The sequence below is a fragment of the Rhea pennata genome, chromosome Z (assembly GCF_028389875.1).
Source record: "Rhea pennata isolate bPtePen1 chromosome Z, bPtePen1.pri, whole genome shotgun sequence".
NCBI classification, from domain to species: Eukaryota; Metazoa; Chordata; class Aves; order Rheiformes; family Rheidae; genus Rhea; species Rhea pennata.
This window is the reverse complement of record NC_084702.1, coordinates 59,150,757-59,167,716: the sequence shown is the minus strand read 5'-3', so window position 1 is coordinate 59,167,716 and position 16,960 is coordinate 59,150,757. Positions and strand designations below refer to the sequence as shown.

General features: G+C 35.3%; 1 protein-coding gene across 6 annotated transcripts in view; it reads left to right on the top strand.

Annotated features, from left to right (window-relative positions):
• Positions 1 to 16,960, top strand: part of ERBIN (erbb2 interacting protein) — a 114,509-nt gene that overhangs the window by 33,930 nt on the left and 63,619 nt on the right. For all 6 annotated transcript variants that reach the window (XM_062598979.1, XM_062598978.1, XM_062598976.1 and 3 more), the window contains 2 exons: positions 4,748 to 4,804; positions 14,239 to 14,436. In XM_062598979.1, coding sequence (XP_062454963.1) covers positions 14,248 to 14,436 — 189 coding nt within the window. In that variant the 5' untranslated portion in view covers positions 4,748 to 4,804; positions 14,239 to 14,247. The remainder of the gene's footprint in view (positions 1 to 4,747; positions 4,805 to 14,238; positions 14,437 to 16,960) is intronic.

The window sequence follows — 16,960 nt, the reverse complement described above, 5'->3', positions numbered from 1 at the left end:
AAGTATGTCGATCTCATGCTGCTTAAGGCAACATGTAATCGATGTCCAACCAAGACTAGGAGAACAGTGCAGCTTCTGGAGCTTGCATCAGATGTTGTCAATCAGACAATCTGCTCAATGGAGATCGTTTCCCTACTCTATAGACTCTAAATATCTGGCCTTGATTCAAACACCAAAGTAAGAAGAAACAGTAAGGGACAGTGACATCTGCTTCCAGAAAAAACATGATATACTCTTTCTTGATAACAGTCTCTGAAACCTCCCTATCTCCCTGCTCCTCCTTCCTTCCTCTTCCTTTCCCCACCACCCAGATGGAAGAATCTGACATTAACTAAGCTGACTTTGATCTACAGACCCTTCTATTTTAAGTGTGAAAAGTCAGTTTGATTTCAAAAGGCATACTATATAGAGATAAATATTTTGCCAGCTATATTTATCTTGTATTTCCTCATTGAAGATCATGTTTTGTTTTATTTTTTCTCCAATAACCCACTGTACAGCAAAAATTTCTTGCCTATGTAGCACGTTATGTGATCAAATAAAAATCCTGCCAGTAACCGTTAACAACAAAACTTTGTATTATGTGAAATGATTACATGCATCTTTGTATATACTCTCCTGACAATTACTAAAAATATTCTGCCAGTTTTAATCTGACCTGATGTAGTGCATAAATCAGCCAAGTTTACTTCAGATGATACTTGAGATGATAATTCACTCAAGTCCTAGAAGTAGATTTTGATTTTGGTAGAGATTATCATGATTAGTGTATGGAAACTTACTATAGTGCAGCAGGGAATTTGCCAGCTTTTTGTTAACTATTACCTGGTTATAGATATTCTTGTGCAAGTGAAACTTGATTGATTGAGGACAGTGATGCTAACAGAGCACTCAGCTGCACTTTATTGGTCGTCTTTGAAACTTCTCATCTTTCTGGTCCCTACTCCAGAAGTTTGTGTGTGTGTGTGTTCCTGTGTAGTTGTTTGCAGTGTTAGCAAGAACTGCTGCACTTAGTCAGATCTCTGGTCTTGTTAGGTAGATATGCTGTCTTTGTCATTGAATATGAGTGGATATACAAGGCCAAGCATAGATAATCTTGGTCTCAGAATATTCACCTGGAATTATTTAATGAAGCAATTTGTTTTGATTTCTTAAATGCGGAGTGATTGTCAGGGGCTTCAGGCTGACTGAAATGACTCCCAAATTAGCAATTTTTAAGGCATTTCTTTCCAGCTCTTCCTTAGATGAACAGCATGAATGATGGACTGCCTTCACTTCCTCCTCCTTTTTTTTTTTTTTTTTTTTAATTAGAAATGGGAAAAGGAAAAGTGTCTGGTCGTTATTCATTGTCGTTTAGCTTACTGAAATATCCTATTTCCTGATCTTTTGTGCAAGTTTGCCACTAACGTTCTGAGTGCATCAATATCCCTTTAAAATCCTCCAGTGAGCAGTTCAAAGGATGACAAAGATTTGAGGTGAAATACATCTATGTGAAAATTCTAGTGAGAAAGATGTTGAGTCAGCTGCAGGCCTCACTAGTCTAAAACCAGTGGCAAGTTGGAAATGAGGTAATTAAAGATGTGAACAGCTTACAGGATACAGTGAAATGGTAAGAACAGCTGCATTGGTGCAGATCAGCAGTTCATCTGGCAGATATCTTGCTTTTAACTCTTCTTTGGGTTGTACCCAAAGAAGAGTTAGAACAGGGTGAGGACACAAGATAATTCTCCCAAGTACTTTCCTAGTCCTTCAAGGTTCTTATGCTGTTCCTTTTTAGTTGGAGGAAGCTAACAGATTTAGAGAGTCTGCCCAGTCATATGTGGTTTGTGTCATGTACTACAACAGGGTTAAATAAGATATAATTAGGTATTTTTACATTGGAAGTATTTTATCACTAGTCGTCTAAAGTACCTGTTACCATATCTACCAAATAAATTGCCAAGTGACCTTTCTTCTGAGCTACTTGAGATGCTGCTGCAGGATAAAAAAAGATCATTTTGGGGAAGCTAGCTCTTAATGTATTTTACTTGCAGTGCATTTATTTAAAATTATCCTGATATAGGCATTGACATGTATGTGCCTCATCTAGTATTTTTTCCTGTATTTTCCTGATTGGACCTTACACTTAAATGCAAATAAAAGTACCCTGCTTCTTAGTTGTGGACTAGCTTCCTTCATTTGGAAGTTTAAGTTTAAGCAATGGCAGATTCTGTATGTATACAGTCATAGAGTGTATATTTATCTAAGCTAATTGTTTAAGAACCAGCTGGTGACCTGAGTGCCATAAAAATGTTCATACAGAACCACTACTAGTTGCATGACACAAGAAAACTGTTTGCATTTGCTGTAGATGCTAAGAATTGACTGATCCTTGAAATACTAGTAGCCTTTTATTGCTAAAACTTATGTTAGTCCTCATTACACAAACTTCAGATGAGATGCAATTCCTTGTACTCTATTGTGGCTTTACTTGAACATCTTTATGCACTGTCAGTTATGCAAGATTACATATTCCAGTTTTCAGTTACAGTAGTTTAGAAATTCATCCAGGACTGAGGTTGTGACCTTTCACCCTAGGCTAAAGCTGAAACAAAATCCTGGGGAAGCTGCTGTTCCAGTTATCTCAGATGTGTTCTGTTTTGTCCTTGACTTCCATCTCTTTGATGCATCTTTTAATTACTCAGTTTTAAGACATGAGTTTTTATGATACAAAAATGTAAAAACTGTTCTTTTAAAACAAAATTCTCAGGACTATTTTAAATGAAATTTGAAGAATGGAGGGTAATAGATCTCTGCAGAAAGCAAGTTGATTGCAATTCTACTCTTGATCTGCACATCACTAGTTCAAGGCAAGCTAGAACTCCTCTGTGTTGTCATTTTGTGCTCTGTGAAATACAGACTTGACTTGAAGATAGCGTCCCAACTGCTGTATTATCTTTCTGGACGGTTGGAACCAAATAAATTTCTTCTGCTTGTTTTTGAAGTCTGTAAGTGTTTCATAGTTTAGTAATGACTCCTACCACTGAAACTTATTCTCTTGGGCATCTCAACAGAGCAGGCTTAACAGGTGTCAGGAAGTGATACAAGAATGATCTTTTTTGTTCGTTGTTTTTGTAATCATTGCAGGGCTACCTATTTCTTCGCAGACGAGCTTTCATGTTAGAAAAAGGATCTTGACAGTATGCTAGAAGAAGCCTTGACTGTATGCCTTTCTCTTTCCAGAGGCAGAATCCTCTGACAGTCCCACCGCTACATTGGGCCCGGCACTACACTGTTCTCTAGATTAATTCTGTTTATTCTAGCAAAGCTATTGCAGACCTGCAGTACTTCCATTTGTGATCTTGTATACAAAGCTGCTAAACAGCTTTTGTAAGAATTAAATAATATTTTGGTAGTAGCCAAGCATAATATGAAAGTAGAGCAGCATGTGGCTATGGCAGTTTGACATAGATTCTACCTAAGATCCCAGGTTTCAGACTCAGGTTTGATCCTTGCTGTCATATATATTTGTCTTTGCTGCTGCTGTTCTGTATTTCTGAACTGACTAAACTGATCGGGGTTTCCTGCTGAAAAGCTTCTAAGACTTGAGGCATTACCTTTATTACCTTTTTTTTTCCTTGCCACTTGTGTGTTCTGGTTATCCTGTTGAAATAACTGAGTATGTTCGTCCGGTAGAGTGCACTGGAATCTGTTTGGTATGACTGTACTAATGGCTGAAATAAGGAACAAACATGCAACATGTGAAAGTTGGTTCCAGTGCAGTCCTGTTGTGTTAATCCTGTTAAAGCCTTCCAAAGGAGTTTGTACTTCTGTGATGGTTCTGTCTTTGCTCCTTTCCCCAAATCAAGTAACTTTCCCTACTTCTGGAACAATTTTGAAGTCTGTCTCAGAATTATTTTTATTTTGAGGTCACATTTATGGTGGTTCTTATGATAGGCTGATTCTACTTTTGAAGGCTCTTTATTAGAAATGAATATTATTCATGGGTAAATCTTTTTTTTGGCTGAAGTTACCAGCTGTGCTCCCACTCGGTATAGTTTTGTCTAGGTACTATGAATTTGACAAATCATACTCTCGACTTGCCTGCTTAACTGTTGTATGAGACTTTCTGCTCAGTTAGATGATCTGTCTGACCATAATGATATTTGATCCCCCTTGAAGATATGTGCTACTTCTTTGTTGTAGATGAATCTTATCCTTTCTTACAGATCCAAACAATTCTGAATGTGTCTGAGATCTGTTGAATGGTTTTTGTTTAATTGTTTTAATTCATAAAAGATAGCATTATCTGATATGCCTTGTTAAACATGTGTTGTGATTTTTCTGAATTCTTTAAGCTAATGATAAGTTTGAGTGAAGTGTGCTCTTGTAAAGTTTTATTAATTTCTGATGTATGTTTTCCTTAAATGTCTTAATTATATGCAGAGTTGCTTGATATAAATGAAATTTAATAAATACGACAGTTGAATGTGAAATGGAAATGAAATAACTGGGTAGACAATGCTGTAAAATCAAAACTGAAGTAGAGTAAAAAGTGATGGAGAAAAACACAATAGTTTTTCCCCAAATATGTTTTTTATGATTTTGAAAATCTTTTGAGTTCTCTGAAATTTTCATGCTACCGTTCACATGTGCATCTTAAACAAAAAAAACACTCTGCAAAATGAATATATGTAATACAACAAAATATGAGTTTATTCTTATCCAGTAGGGATAGAACTGACTAAATTTTTTGTATCTTAAACAGAATGTTGGGTTTGAAAGCTCAGGGAAGAAGCAGCAGGGAGAAAAAGGTAACTCAGTGGTAAGTACCATATTTTCTTCCCTTTGGACCAGCTAAACGTCTTAAAATATAAATCCTCTTTTGATTCATATGTTGTTGTAATCAACTCAAATACTTACAATTCTGCATAAGCTCTCATGTTGTGCTGGAACCAACTTTTATAATTGCAAATATCTGTTGTTGCAAGCCAAGTGAATGCTGCATATTTATATGTAATTCTATATGTTTAGAAAAGGGAAAATGTAGGAAACTAAGTTATAGGATAACTGGAAAATAACTCTCTGTTTTAAAGCTTAATATTCATTATTAAATGTTTTGACTCATGAAGCATTAACTTTTATACAACTTTAAAAATTAACATATTTAGTTCCTAGGGAAGATAAGCACGTTTTCGGGGGGGGGGGGGGGGGGGGGGTTTGAAAGAGTGCTTTGAATGTTTGGCTTCCTAGTGTCCTCCTTTCTGCTTTGTAGATCTAAAGCCCTGTGGGGTATGAATGAGACCATGTCATTTCTCTCTTTTTTGGTACATTAATGTTCTTTAGTTTAAGATCATACTTAAGAGCCTTAAAAGTATTAAGAAGCCAAATAGATTTCAATTTTATTTTCAAAGCTGTATGGAAAAGCAATATGTTTTGCAAATCAGCTTTTTTTTTAATGATGTCAGTGCAGATGCCGCTCTTGCCTCATACTATAAGGAATTCTAGAAGCAAGTACTTCTCATGAATAAAAAGAATGCCCCAAAGAGTATTTTAATCTTCTATTTAAGTTTCTGTGGAGTGTCTTTAAAACAAACAAACAAACCTAAAGGAACTGTGACAGCAGCTTCCATCTGCTCTAAGGTTATTAATAGTGCTGTTCACATTGTGGAAAAGCTAATAAATATTGACACATCCGTCACTGTAACTTAAAGACCAATTATAAAATAATCAGTTTAAAACATACAAAATCTTTTGAATCTTTTATCTGGCCTTGGTACAACTGATGCATAACACTGCTAGTTTAAGGAGATGTAAGCATGTAAACATGCTCGCTCTCTCCTGCCACTGATGTAGCCCACCATACTGTGGATTTGTGTGTGCTTTGGCATGCTCTCCTGAGTTAAGAGACTGCTGTGTTGCCTCAGCTGTGCTTATTGCTCCATAAGGATTGTAGCTGCTTATGGGCAAATTACTACTAGTGCCTCTTTCCTTTCTCCTTTTCCTTTAGTGGTTCATCTCTTTTGACTATGTTGTAGTAACTAGTGGAATTAAGACAACGTTTATTCCTTTCTGCTTGAATGTTGACAGTATGTGATACACAGCATTCATACAGTAGCTACAGACGTAATCCCTCAAAGGACTAAAGCATAAGCGGTTTAATAAGGTTTTATAGCTCTTCGAGCACGCTTACTATCTCTTAGTTTGGTTTCTCTGCATATTTAATTTTTGTTTTCTTTGTATAGAAGGTCAGGACTTGCCCTGTTTGCTTCCGTGGATCTGATCCACAGCAGCAATGAAAGAAAACAGTTATTTAGTTATTTAATGCAGAAATTAGTGGATAGATGCAAAACAGTTCTGCAGTAGCTGTGATTATCTGTGCTTTTTTCTTTTTTCTTTTAAGATGATGGTGACTGGGGTTTGGAGTTCACTTTAGTATCGTAGTGGTATAATGAGACTATTTCATATTTCTGGCTGTTCTGTATAAATTTAAAATTAAGAAACCTGAAACACTCCAAAACCAAACAAACATCTGTCAGTTCAATGTTGTAAAGAAAATATTTATTTATTAAAAATAAACATCAATATCGTGGCTTAAAAAAAAAAAGCTGCGGTTTTGGAATATTACCCTGAAGTGTGAGGGGTTCCTGCAGTTTCTTTCAAAAGTCAGATTATGATAGTAGATGTGCTTGAATTTGTGTAGCTGTTATTTTTTTTTTCTTTTTTTGAAGGGCAGTGAGGAAAGACTCAAGCACAATGATTTTTTTTTAAATCCATTTATTCATCTTAATGTTTTCTTAGTAACATTACAAATGCTTATCCAGAGAATATGCAATCAAGTCAAACATCAGAAATGAAGCTCAGATCTAATACTAATCTCAGCAGCACTGCTGATGGTGTACAATTAGAGACCATTCTTCAGATGAGATATAGTAGCACTTACTTTCATAGTTTGGCTGTCCAGATGGAAGCTAGTTTCCAGAAAAGGAAATGTGTTATAACAACCTGGTGAAGTGTTGTGTAGTGTCAGTGGGGGACGGGACTCTAATCCGCCTCTTAAATGAGAGCAATTTGGCCATAGAAGTGCCCATAAGCATTGTTTGTTATTGTGTACTGTTAGTATAAAAAATAAGAATTACAATTGTTTGAACATCTGAACATACTTTTATTTATAACTGTAAACTTAAACTGTAATTTTTCTTACTCACTTTTTTAAAAGAACATTTCAGTAGTAGATCTTACCTTCATTTAGATCTGTGGTCTTGTAGCTCTGCCTTACTGATATCTTGATCTAAGTATATATGAGTGCTGAGTGTTACTCTATTTCAGTAAAAAAATATATGTGCTTCAAATATAGTATTTGCTTATTATGCAGGTATTTATCAAGCATCTTCAGCGTCTTATCTCAGTTTAAAAATATTTTTGTTGTTAATTTGTTTCTACAAAGATAATTATTGTTTCTTTGTTAATTTTTTTGGTATGATAAGGCCAAGACTTCATTGTTGTATTATTGCCTTGTTAGAATTTTGAAAATAAATAGAAATAAGTTTTCCAAAGATTCATTTTGATATGCTTACAATGGGTTTGACTTGTCATAATAACCCCTCAGATTTTTTTTAGCATAATTATTTTTCAGTTTATATAAATTAACTTGCAACAAATTTGGTTAGATAGTTTTGTTAAAGCAAGAAAACAATATTGTTGAACTAAGAAAATAGCGATACCATCAACACTTATGTATAGGTAAAGAGGCTTTATAATTAATTTTATCAAGAAGCTCAGATCTTTAAAATAAAACAAAGTAGTAAATTCAAGTCTAGTTAGACATTACTTCAAAGAATACAAGAAACCGATGAGTTCAGCAAATGCTGTCTACAGAATTCACACACAACATTGCTCCTCTGTAAGTTACTGAAATTATCTTGCTGACCTGCCCCTTGGAGTTCGGTGTGGTGGTGGTGGTCTACTGCTTGTTTTTGTTGTTGCAGGTTACATATGTATATATAAATATACATACATATATGTAATGAGATTCCTTTTAATTTTCGTATTAAACAATTGATTTTATCTACTGTGTTTACCAAAATATAGCATGTTCCTCCTGCTGTTACTATTCACCATTGTTTCATGAGAAATGGCTTATACATCATTTGCTGTGAATATTACATATGACTGAGTACAATGTTTGTTTTGGTGTTCCCTGTCTGCATGACAGCATGCAGCCACCAAACAGTTGAGCATTGTTTTCATATCAGGTGCAGGGAGATTCAGACTGTAGTTTCACCTTAAAAAAGTATTGTTACAGAAAACTCTTCAGAAGTCTTTAATTTCTGGTTACCTGTTCTCTCCTCAAATTCAGCCCTTTGATTTATTAGTTTTTACTGGCCTGAGTATTTGTGAGTCTGTTTTGTAAAATGAATGACATAACCAATCCCTTTTTTCAAAATACTTTTGACTTTTTTTAGAAGAGACAGAAACAAATAGCCTAGATGGGAGGCAGGAGGAGGGAGAAGAACTTTAATTTCCTATGGTCATCAAATAAGGTTTTGAAAGTGCAACCAGAGAATCTCAATGCCATTTATAAAGAGATAATCTCTTCACAATATACTCTTCCTTCTGATGTTTCAGTCTCTGCATGTTCTACAGGTTTGAGAGCCATGCTTAGCTTTCCTAAAGAAGACAAGAAGAAGGATTATGGTGAAACAGACTTCCAAGTCAGGGCTTGCTGGATACTGGCTGCTATCTGTTCAGTTAGAATCTTGCCATTCCTTTCTGAGATGAGTGAATTGTTTTTAGAAGAAACTTGAACCAAACCTTAAAAAATAAACGAAAGGAACCCAAAAAACCTTTTAGCTTTAGTACATGTTTTGCTGATGGACAAGAGATGCCAAGCCATTTTTGAGATTAAAGAATGAAGATGAAGGATAATTTTGTCATTGCTTTCCTGTAAGAACAAAAGGTGGTGGAGTTTATTAAGATATTAAGACACAGTTTCTCCAAATTCGAGGGGACTAATGCTGTCATTTGTTGGAGAACTTTCTTTTATAATGTGCTAGGAGTTTTAAGTTTGCTTTAACAGCAGACCAAATACCCAGTACACGGTCATTTTCTGTAGTTGTAGAAAAAAATCTGTAATGTCTTTAAGACCCATTAACATCTCTAAAGACAGACTGACATGTTTAATTTCCATTACAGAAAACTTCATTTGTTGTTATTTTTTAATATGGAAGAATAGAAGTGATTAACTGTTTAGTGTATTATATAAGATTCTTAATAAACAGTCTATTTTCCTTTTCTCCATAATCCTGTTTCAACAGGAATATGATGGAGCTTCTGTCATCTGGCCAAACAATCTTGTGTGCATTAGGCTGCAGTACATGCTTTTTCCTACCTACCTTGCATGTGTTTATGCACCCACAGCTCTGAAATTGTAGATACTGAAGTGAGCTGAAAAGAACTTGACCAGATACTTCTGTGCATAGTTCTTCTTTCCCTCCTGTGTAAACATCTCATAGCTGGTTTCATTTTCAGCTTTGCAGATGTGGCTGGTAAACAGCCTTTTGAGGGGCGGGGAAAAAGCATGTTTGCCAGCATAGGGGTTGAGTGATCACATCCTCTTAGCATCAGACAGGAAATTCAGGTGACTAACAATACATTGAAATTAACTTTATTCAGAAGTATGACTGCTTTTATAGCCAATTAATAGAGGGTAGGAAAAAATATTGTTGTCATAGATTCTACATGTAACAAGCAGAGTTCAGAGTTTTTTTTATGTTCATCAAAACATAGCTAGACATACAGTTCAACAGGAGTTTTGGTAGTTCGGCTGTTGAGCTGCCAAGTTTTTGGGTGATGGTGGAGTATGCAGGGAATCATCCACGTGTTCCAGGGAAGAGTGATATTTCTGGATGGCACTCTCTTCTGAATTAATATTTAGTCTCTAACCAAGCTTATTGTTGGTCTCCCTTTCTTTCGTTGGTCATGAGCTTTCAAACTGATCCTTTGCTTTTCTGCTTCCAGGGCAGTGTGGCTTTTTGGTTATTGTTTTTGTTTTCTATTCAGTAAAGATGTCTCAATGCTTACAGGTACTATCTATTGCTGTTACAACATCAGTCTGGTAGAATTATAGTATGTATTTTGCTGTGAATTCTTCAATAATTTTGTATAGATATTGTAATAGTTGCATGGAAGTTGTTATTTCAGTATTTTTTTTAGCTGACATCACCAGTGAAATTCAGCCTCTAGTTAACAAGTTTGATAAATGGCTTTCTTTTATCAGCAACATAAAATACTTGGAACAAACACCATTGAGCAATTTTGAATAGAGGAAAATACTTTTTGCTAATAAAATTAAATGTACAAAGAGTTTAGCAATTGAAACATTTGATGAAAGCATAGTTTATCTATTTTTTGTTGTTGTGAAATAGGATGCAGTCTGTAGAAACAGACATGTCAAGTTTACAGATAGTTGGCTGACTATTACCTGCTAGTTAGCACTGGAAAATAATGAAACAACAGTGGTTAGGCAAAAGTAGACTATAACTGCAAGTGAGTAAGACTCAAACCAATCTTCATTTTGAATTTTTACTTGTACTTCTTTCTTTTCCTACCTCTTGGCTGCCTTGCAGGTTTGTTTACATAATAACTAGAGAATTTGCTATAATGCTGTAACAATAAATATAGCATGTGTGGTGTTTTAAAGGCATACCTGTTTGGAAGACGTGTTCAATAACACTGGTATGGGAAATATAGGAGATTACTTAAGAAAAAAAAAAAAAAAAGAAGGGGGGAGAGGCAGAAGAACTGAACAGAAAACTTTAAAACCTTGAAAGATTTAAGTATAAACTTAAGCATCTTTTCATGGTATACTGGCAACTCACGTGTTACAATGAAACTTAATTCTTATTGAAGTAGTTGAATGGTTGCTTGTGCTGACAGCTATAACCTAAGCAGAGGCTGGTAACATGCCTCCGGCACTGTTTGATCAGTTGTGTGGGGGGGCTGAGTTTCTGGGAAGTAGTGAACCCTCATTTTCAAAATTGAGGAGGGTGTGTGTGTGTGCTAGTATGATTGGCATTTTTACCTACTTGAACAAAAAGTCCCATAAGGCTGACCTTTGATCAGTTTTAGCCTTGCTTATCACTTCTGAAATTTTAAAATGCTCTTAAGTTATTCGGTCCTAAAACAGTCTAATATATGGACTGGTATACATGTAAAACATAAATAAGGTAAAGGTTTGATGTAGGTTTATATAAAAGAAAAACTGTTCAGTTCACAGCAAAGCGTCTTTCAATTGTAATTTCTTACCTCCCTCTTTTTCAAATCATTGAGGTTAAGCGTTGCCATTTCTTTATGTGAGAAAAATGTTAATTTTTCTCATGAATTAGAGACTTGCCAAAGTAATTAGCCTCCACCACTATAAAATCCCTAGAGGAAAGCCATCCACATAATCGTCATTGCCTTTAGAGTTCAGGATATAGGTAGGTGAATAGATTGTTGTTGGTGTTGTTGTTTTTAGTCCTATTTTATATAATTATTGTGAAATTAGTTTCTTACCTAGTAGTATCACAGTTAATGTATATGAATGAATGATGGCTATATTTGATTGAAATAATCATCTGTGTAATTTAAACCATATATATGTTTTTGAATTCCTAGGGTTGCCAGGCATCTTTGGTTAGGTGTGATCGTCAGATAAACTTGGGGGAGAAGTAGGAGGTATAAAATGTTTTATCTAAATGCTAAAAATGGTGCATGGCACAAAAAAAGATTAAGTAGAAATCTGATTGTTTACAACTAGCAGACATGTCAACCTAACCGCTGGGTACTTTTTAGTGTTGGATTGTGTAGCGTGGTAGATTAAGCCTTTACAAGCAGAACACATTCTAATTCTTCCCATAGGCCTTCCAACTTTTGAGCCTTTAACTTTTTTCATATTCTGGAAATGAAAACATACTTCTCAGAAATTGAAACAACTCTAAGAAGCAAAATTATTGATGGTGAAAGCTAGTACAATACAGAGGTGTGTCTTTCCCGTTCTGTATGAATACCCAACAGAGAACCTGCAGCCTCTAGACACTTTGCACTGAAATAGTTAAAATATTTTTAGATCAGTGTTTGTTTAAATACCATGGATGGAGTTTTATGGAAAGCATTAGGTGTTCTGACATGTAGTTAACTTTATAATAAATTCCTAGCAGTATTAAAATGTTATTGAAAAAGGAAGCCGTGACATCCTACCATCTAATGAAGAATTTTCTTCCATTTTAATGGATATATGTGGAATTTGACTGTAACTAGCTTGAGAATGATAATAGTCATCGTTTTATTCAGTCAAAATTGTGAAGTACAGCAGTCCCCCTACTTGTTGTCGTATTGTCTAATGTACCATGCTCTAGGTGACTTTGCTTATGCAGGGAGAGTGCACTAGATGATCTCCAGAGGTCCAGTCCAACCTCAATGATTCTGTGATTCTTCTGTGATTCTTCTGTGATTCTTCTGTGATTCTTCTGTGATTCTTCTGTGATTCTTCTGTGATTCTTCTGTGATTCTTCTGTGATTCTTCTGTGATTCTTCTGTGATTCTTCTGTGATTCTTCTGTGATTCTTCTGTGATTCTTCTGTGATTCTTCTGTGATTCTTCTGTGATTCTTCTGTGATTCTTCTGTGATTCTTCTGTGATTCTTCTGTGATTCTTCTGTGATTCTTCTGTGATTCTTCTGTGATTCTTCTGTGATTCTTCTGTGATTCTTCTGTGATTCTTCTGTGATTCTTCTGTGATTCTTCTGTGATTCTTCTTGCTGAAAGTACTTGGCAAGCTAGCTGCCTAAGGAGAAAAATCCAAGTGCATGACAACCTTTTTTTTTTGCTTTAACAAGAATAAGGATCCTGTAACTTGAGGACTGTATGCAACCTGTGACTTCATGCAACACAGTGGCCCTGTTATTTTACTTTCTCCCTGTGTTACTGTTGGCTACCATATTGTGTGTGTGTTCAAGTGTGGCCTGCCAAATGTGCCTGAAAGGTGTTCTCGGTGCTCAGAGAGGAACGTTTCCTGTCACCAATCTGAGATGGAATATAAATTTTGCATTTTCAAAAATGTGGGCTTTTTGTTTTAAACCTCCATATTTTAATTTGCAATGTTGGTTGTTTGAGCTGAAAAAACAATTATTCAGTGATGTTTTGGAAAAAATGTGTTTTTTAGCCTGGTTGCCTGAGAAAATGAAGCTTATGTGATCATATTGGCTGTCAGCTGATTTACACTAAGCTTGAAACTGAGGTGACATTTGAAGATGATTCTCTCCCTTCTACAAAACTCAGAGAAACAGACATAAACTTGTGCCCTTGCAGAGGGGAAGAGGTATAACATGGTTGATATACACTGTTTGTCAGTAATCGCCTAGCCAGGTTGCAGCATTTATACTTGCTGTCTACTGCAGAGTAGGAATATTATGTGAGCCATGGAGGGCAGAGGGGAATATCATAGCAATGACTGAATTTGGTGTTGTGGGGGGGGAATACATCTCCATAGCAAATGAAATTTTATTAGTTGCAGTGTGCACAGTATGGTTTGCTGAAGTTTTCTGAACTGAATGGTATTAGATGAAATTGAAGGAAGCTTTTACCCGAGCTCTTGGAAATCTTTCCTTTTAAACTGTAGCGAGATAAGTTTGTAGAAACAATGTTGTTTCTCTGTGTTATATTCTGTCTTTAAATGAGGGATTTAAAATTAAAATATATGAATTTTATTTTATTCATTACTTACCTACTTTTTTCTAGCTGAGTTGTAATACTCTTTAGAAGCTGGATTTTATTACATTAAGCAAAAATATCATCTGATAACCTTCATAAAGGTAGGAATAAGAAATGTCACGAACATGTAAGATTGACATTTCAGAACTGATGCCTCAGAAATTTTTGCCTCTGTGCAATCTAGTGCTGTGCTGGCAGATGACAAGTTACAGGCTAAATCTTGACCAAATCTGCTAGAATTTGTAGGTATGTTAAACCACGTTTAATGCAGTTGTGAAGATTTGTTGTGTTCGAAAGTGTTTGCACACACGTGTATCTACTTTTGTATATATACAGATACAATGTGTGTGTATATATATAAGGTGTATGCATACTTTTATGTGTATATACAGTACACACACACTTTTTAAAGTGTTTACCAGCTATGGGAAGCTTGAGGAAAATACCCAACTAGGTATTTGTGATACTATCTTGTAGGTTTTTTAATTGACCAATTTTTGCTTTACAGTGCCTGAAAATGACAACAAAGCGGAATTTGTTTGTGCGGCTGGTGCCGTGCCGCTGTCTGCGTGGAGAAGAAGAAACGGTCACTACACTTGATTATTCTCACTGCAGTCTGGAACAGGTGCCTAAGGAGATTTTCACTTTTGAAAAGACCTTGGAGGAACTCTATTTAGATGCTAATCAGATTGAAGAGCTTCCAAAGGTATGTTGCATATTTTTCCTTTTTGTGATACATCTTAACTCTGTTCCTTCATCCTCATTAGTAGGACCTGATAGTGTCTAGCTTTCCATTTCAGCATTCAGGCTACAATTTGCCAAATGCTTTTAAGTTGATTTTGATGCCAGAGAAGCCGTCCTGGAAGAAAGAATATTTATGTGTTTTAGCTGGACCAATTTCTTATACTTTTTTGGAAAGGAACTGCTCAAATAACTGCTCCACTCTAAGAGAAGGTGATGCAAAGCAGAAGAGGCAGGATAACTTATTTCTGTAGCAATGTCTGCTGATACTGACTAACTGTATGCAATGAACTGTGGTGCTATCTTGAATCTCCAATAACATATGAAGATAAAATAAGCAAGATTAATGTCTTGTTCAGATCTCTGTGCCTGCAAAAGGCAGCTACAGTCCAAAGCATTTATGCACTTGAATTCCCACTTTCTACTTCGGTGCAGTCAGTTTTTGAAGTATCGAGATGCTTAAGTTCATAAGCTGGAGGGCTGGAATATCAGTTTGATTACATCTTAAATATTTAATGTTAGTTTTGAAATTGGAAGACAAACTGCACTGAATTAACAGTATATTAAAAGAATAAAAATTTGTGTCAGGGAAACTTTTGAAATGTACAAAGTGATCATTGCAATAGACATTACATAGCTAGATCCTATCTTGATAGAACTAGGTTAGTAATTAATATTTAAAAATGATTTTTCATAATTGTGTACAAATCTTTACCACCATGCAGGGTGACTATAGAATGCTTTGTTAGATTTTGGAATGTTTGTTATAACCATCTCAGTCTTTGCTGTTCTAGATTTTTTGGAAGTAAAGATAATTGAAACTAATAAGCAAATAAAGCAATTTCAGTGCAGTAACTTAATTGATCGAAGACCTAGATTCCAGTGAAGATGGATTAAACTAACTGAATCCTTTTGAAAATCCACTCTTAAATGCACCTGAAAAGCTATTTATGAAAATCCATACCCTTATAGTGAATAGGGCTAAAAACGTATGAGTTGCAGACTTGTCAACAACACCCAGTTTCAGGTTAGAGTTTTCATCGCTCTATCCGTGTCTCTTCCCAAACAGCACATTTCTTTGCACTATAGGTTTGGACTGAGCACTTTAGTTTCTAGTAGTTCACTATGAAGGCTTTGTATTAGCTTTGTATTCTTTTTCGGATGATTACTGAACTTCATTTCTGTTTCTCTTTGTATTGTCTTTATAACAAAGAATATTGCATGCATGAAAAGCAATATATTTTTTGTTGTTAGCAAAAAAAAAAAAAAAAAAAAAAAAAAAAAAACTCTTCCTGTGGTAAATTTCTAATTTATTGCTGAAATAACAAGAATTAAGAAAATTACATCTTTCCAAAGAGAAAATTCTTTTTTTTTTCTTTTTAAAAAAAAAAAAAAAAAAAAAAAAAAACGTTTTCTTAAGAGGAGATGAGCTGCACTGTCATGATCAAATGAATGTATGCTAGAGTTTTAGACCAAAAAAGCTGTTAAATAGTTTGCTTGGTCTTTTCTATTATGTGTCATTTAATTTTATTAGCCAGCTCCTGTATGAAATCCAGTTTCAATATGTGAATAAATTGAGAGGTAGGCAGTCTTACTTGTGTTGGCCTATTCCAAGATTAAATTCTCCTCTCTATTAAAAAGACTGTTTCAGCATTTTTTTTTCTTTTATTTTCTCTGCTGAACTGAAGGGACCTGTAATACCATACACTTGCTTTATGTTAATGTATTTGTATGTTGTAATAATTCATCTTTGTAGTTTTATTTTTGAGAAGTTAATATTTAAGTATTTCTAGTAAAGCATCCTTTTCAGTTTTTGTGTCATTTTAGTAGGGGTTTTTTTGCTACTCTTTCCATCTTCAACCATCCTGAGAATGCAAAAACATATGAATTCAAACACTGTTATGAAAATGAGCAGAGAGAGTAGGGAGCAATAAAAGCACAGGAAAACTATTTTTTTTGTAGTTGGTTGATAGAAACTGTAATTTTAAATCTGGTTGGAAGCAGAAGACGTACCAGAGAAGTTATTTATTGCTTAAAAAAAAAGATTCCCATAGGTTTGGAAGCAGATTTCCAGCTGCGTATACCTTTGCCCTGACATCGGCTGGTTTAGTCTTTCAGCTCTGAAGCAGGCTTCTAACCAAGCCACCCCCTCAGAGAGAGGGTGCCGTACTTAACTGGGCTCTCTCTAGTTGTCTGAGGCTGGATTAAGAAATTTCCACTCTTCCCCTTTCCTCTTTACCCTGGTGGTGTGTTCTTACCCTGGTTTTGCAATTTAGTACCCTTTGTATGTGACAACATAACTGCTCATTGGGCTGTCTTGTCAGCTTGATCACTGAAATGGCCTCTGGCTATTTCTTTTTTTCTCACCTCTAATCACTTCTGAAAAGTTCACCCTAGAATACCACAAAGATTGATTTTTAAGGTTCCACAATTAAATTTACTAGCTGAGAGTGCAGCATGAGTAAACTGTGATGAGGATAACCGTGGTG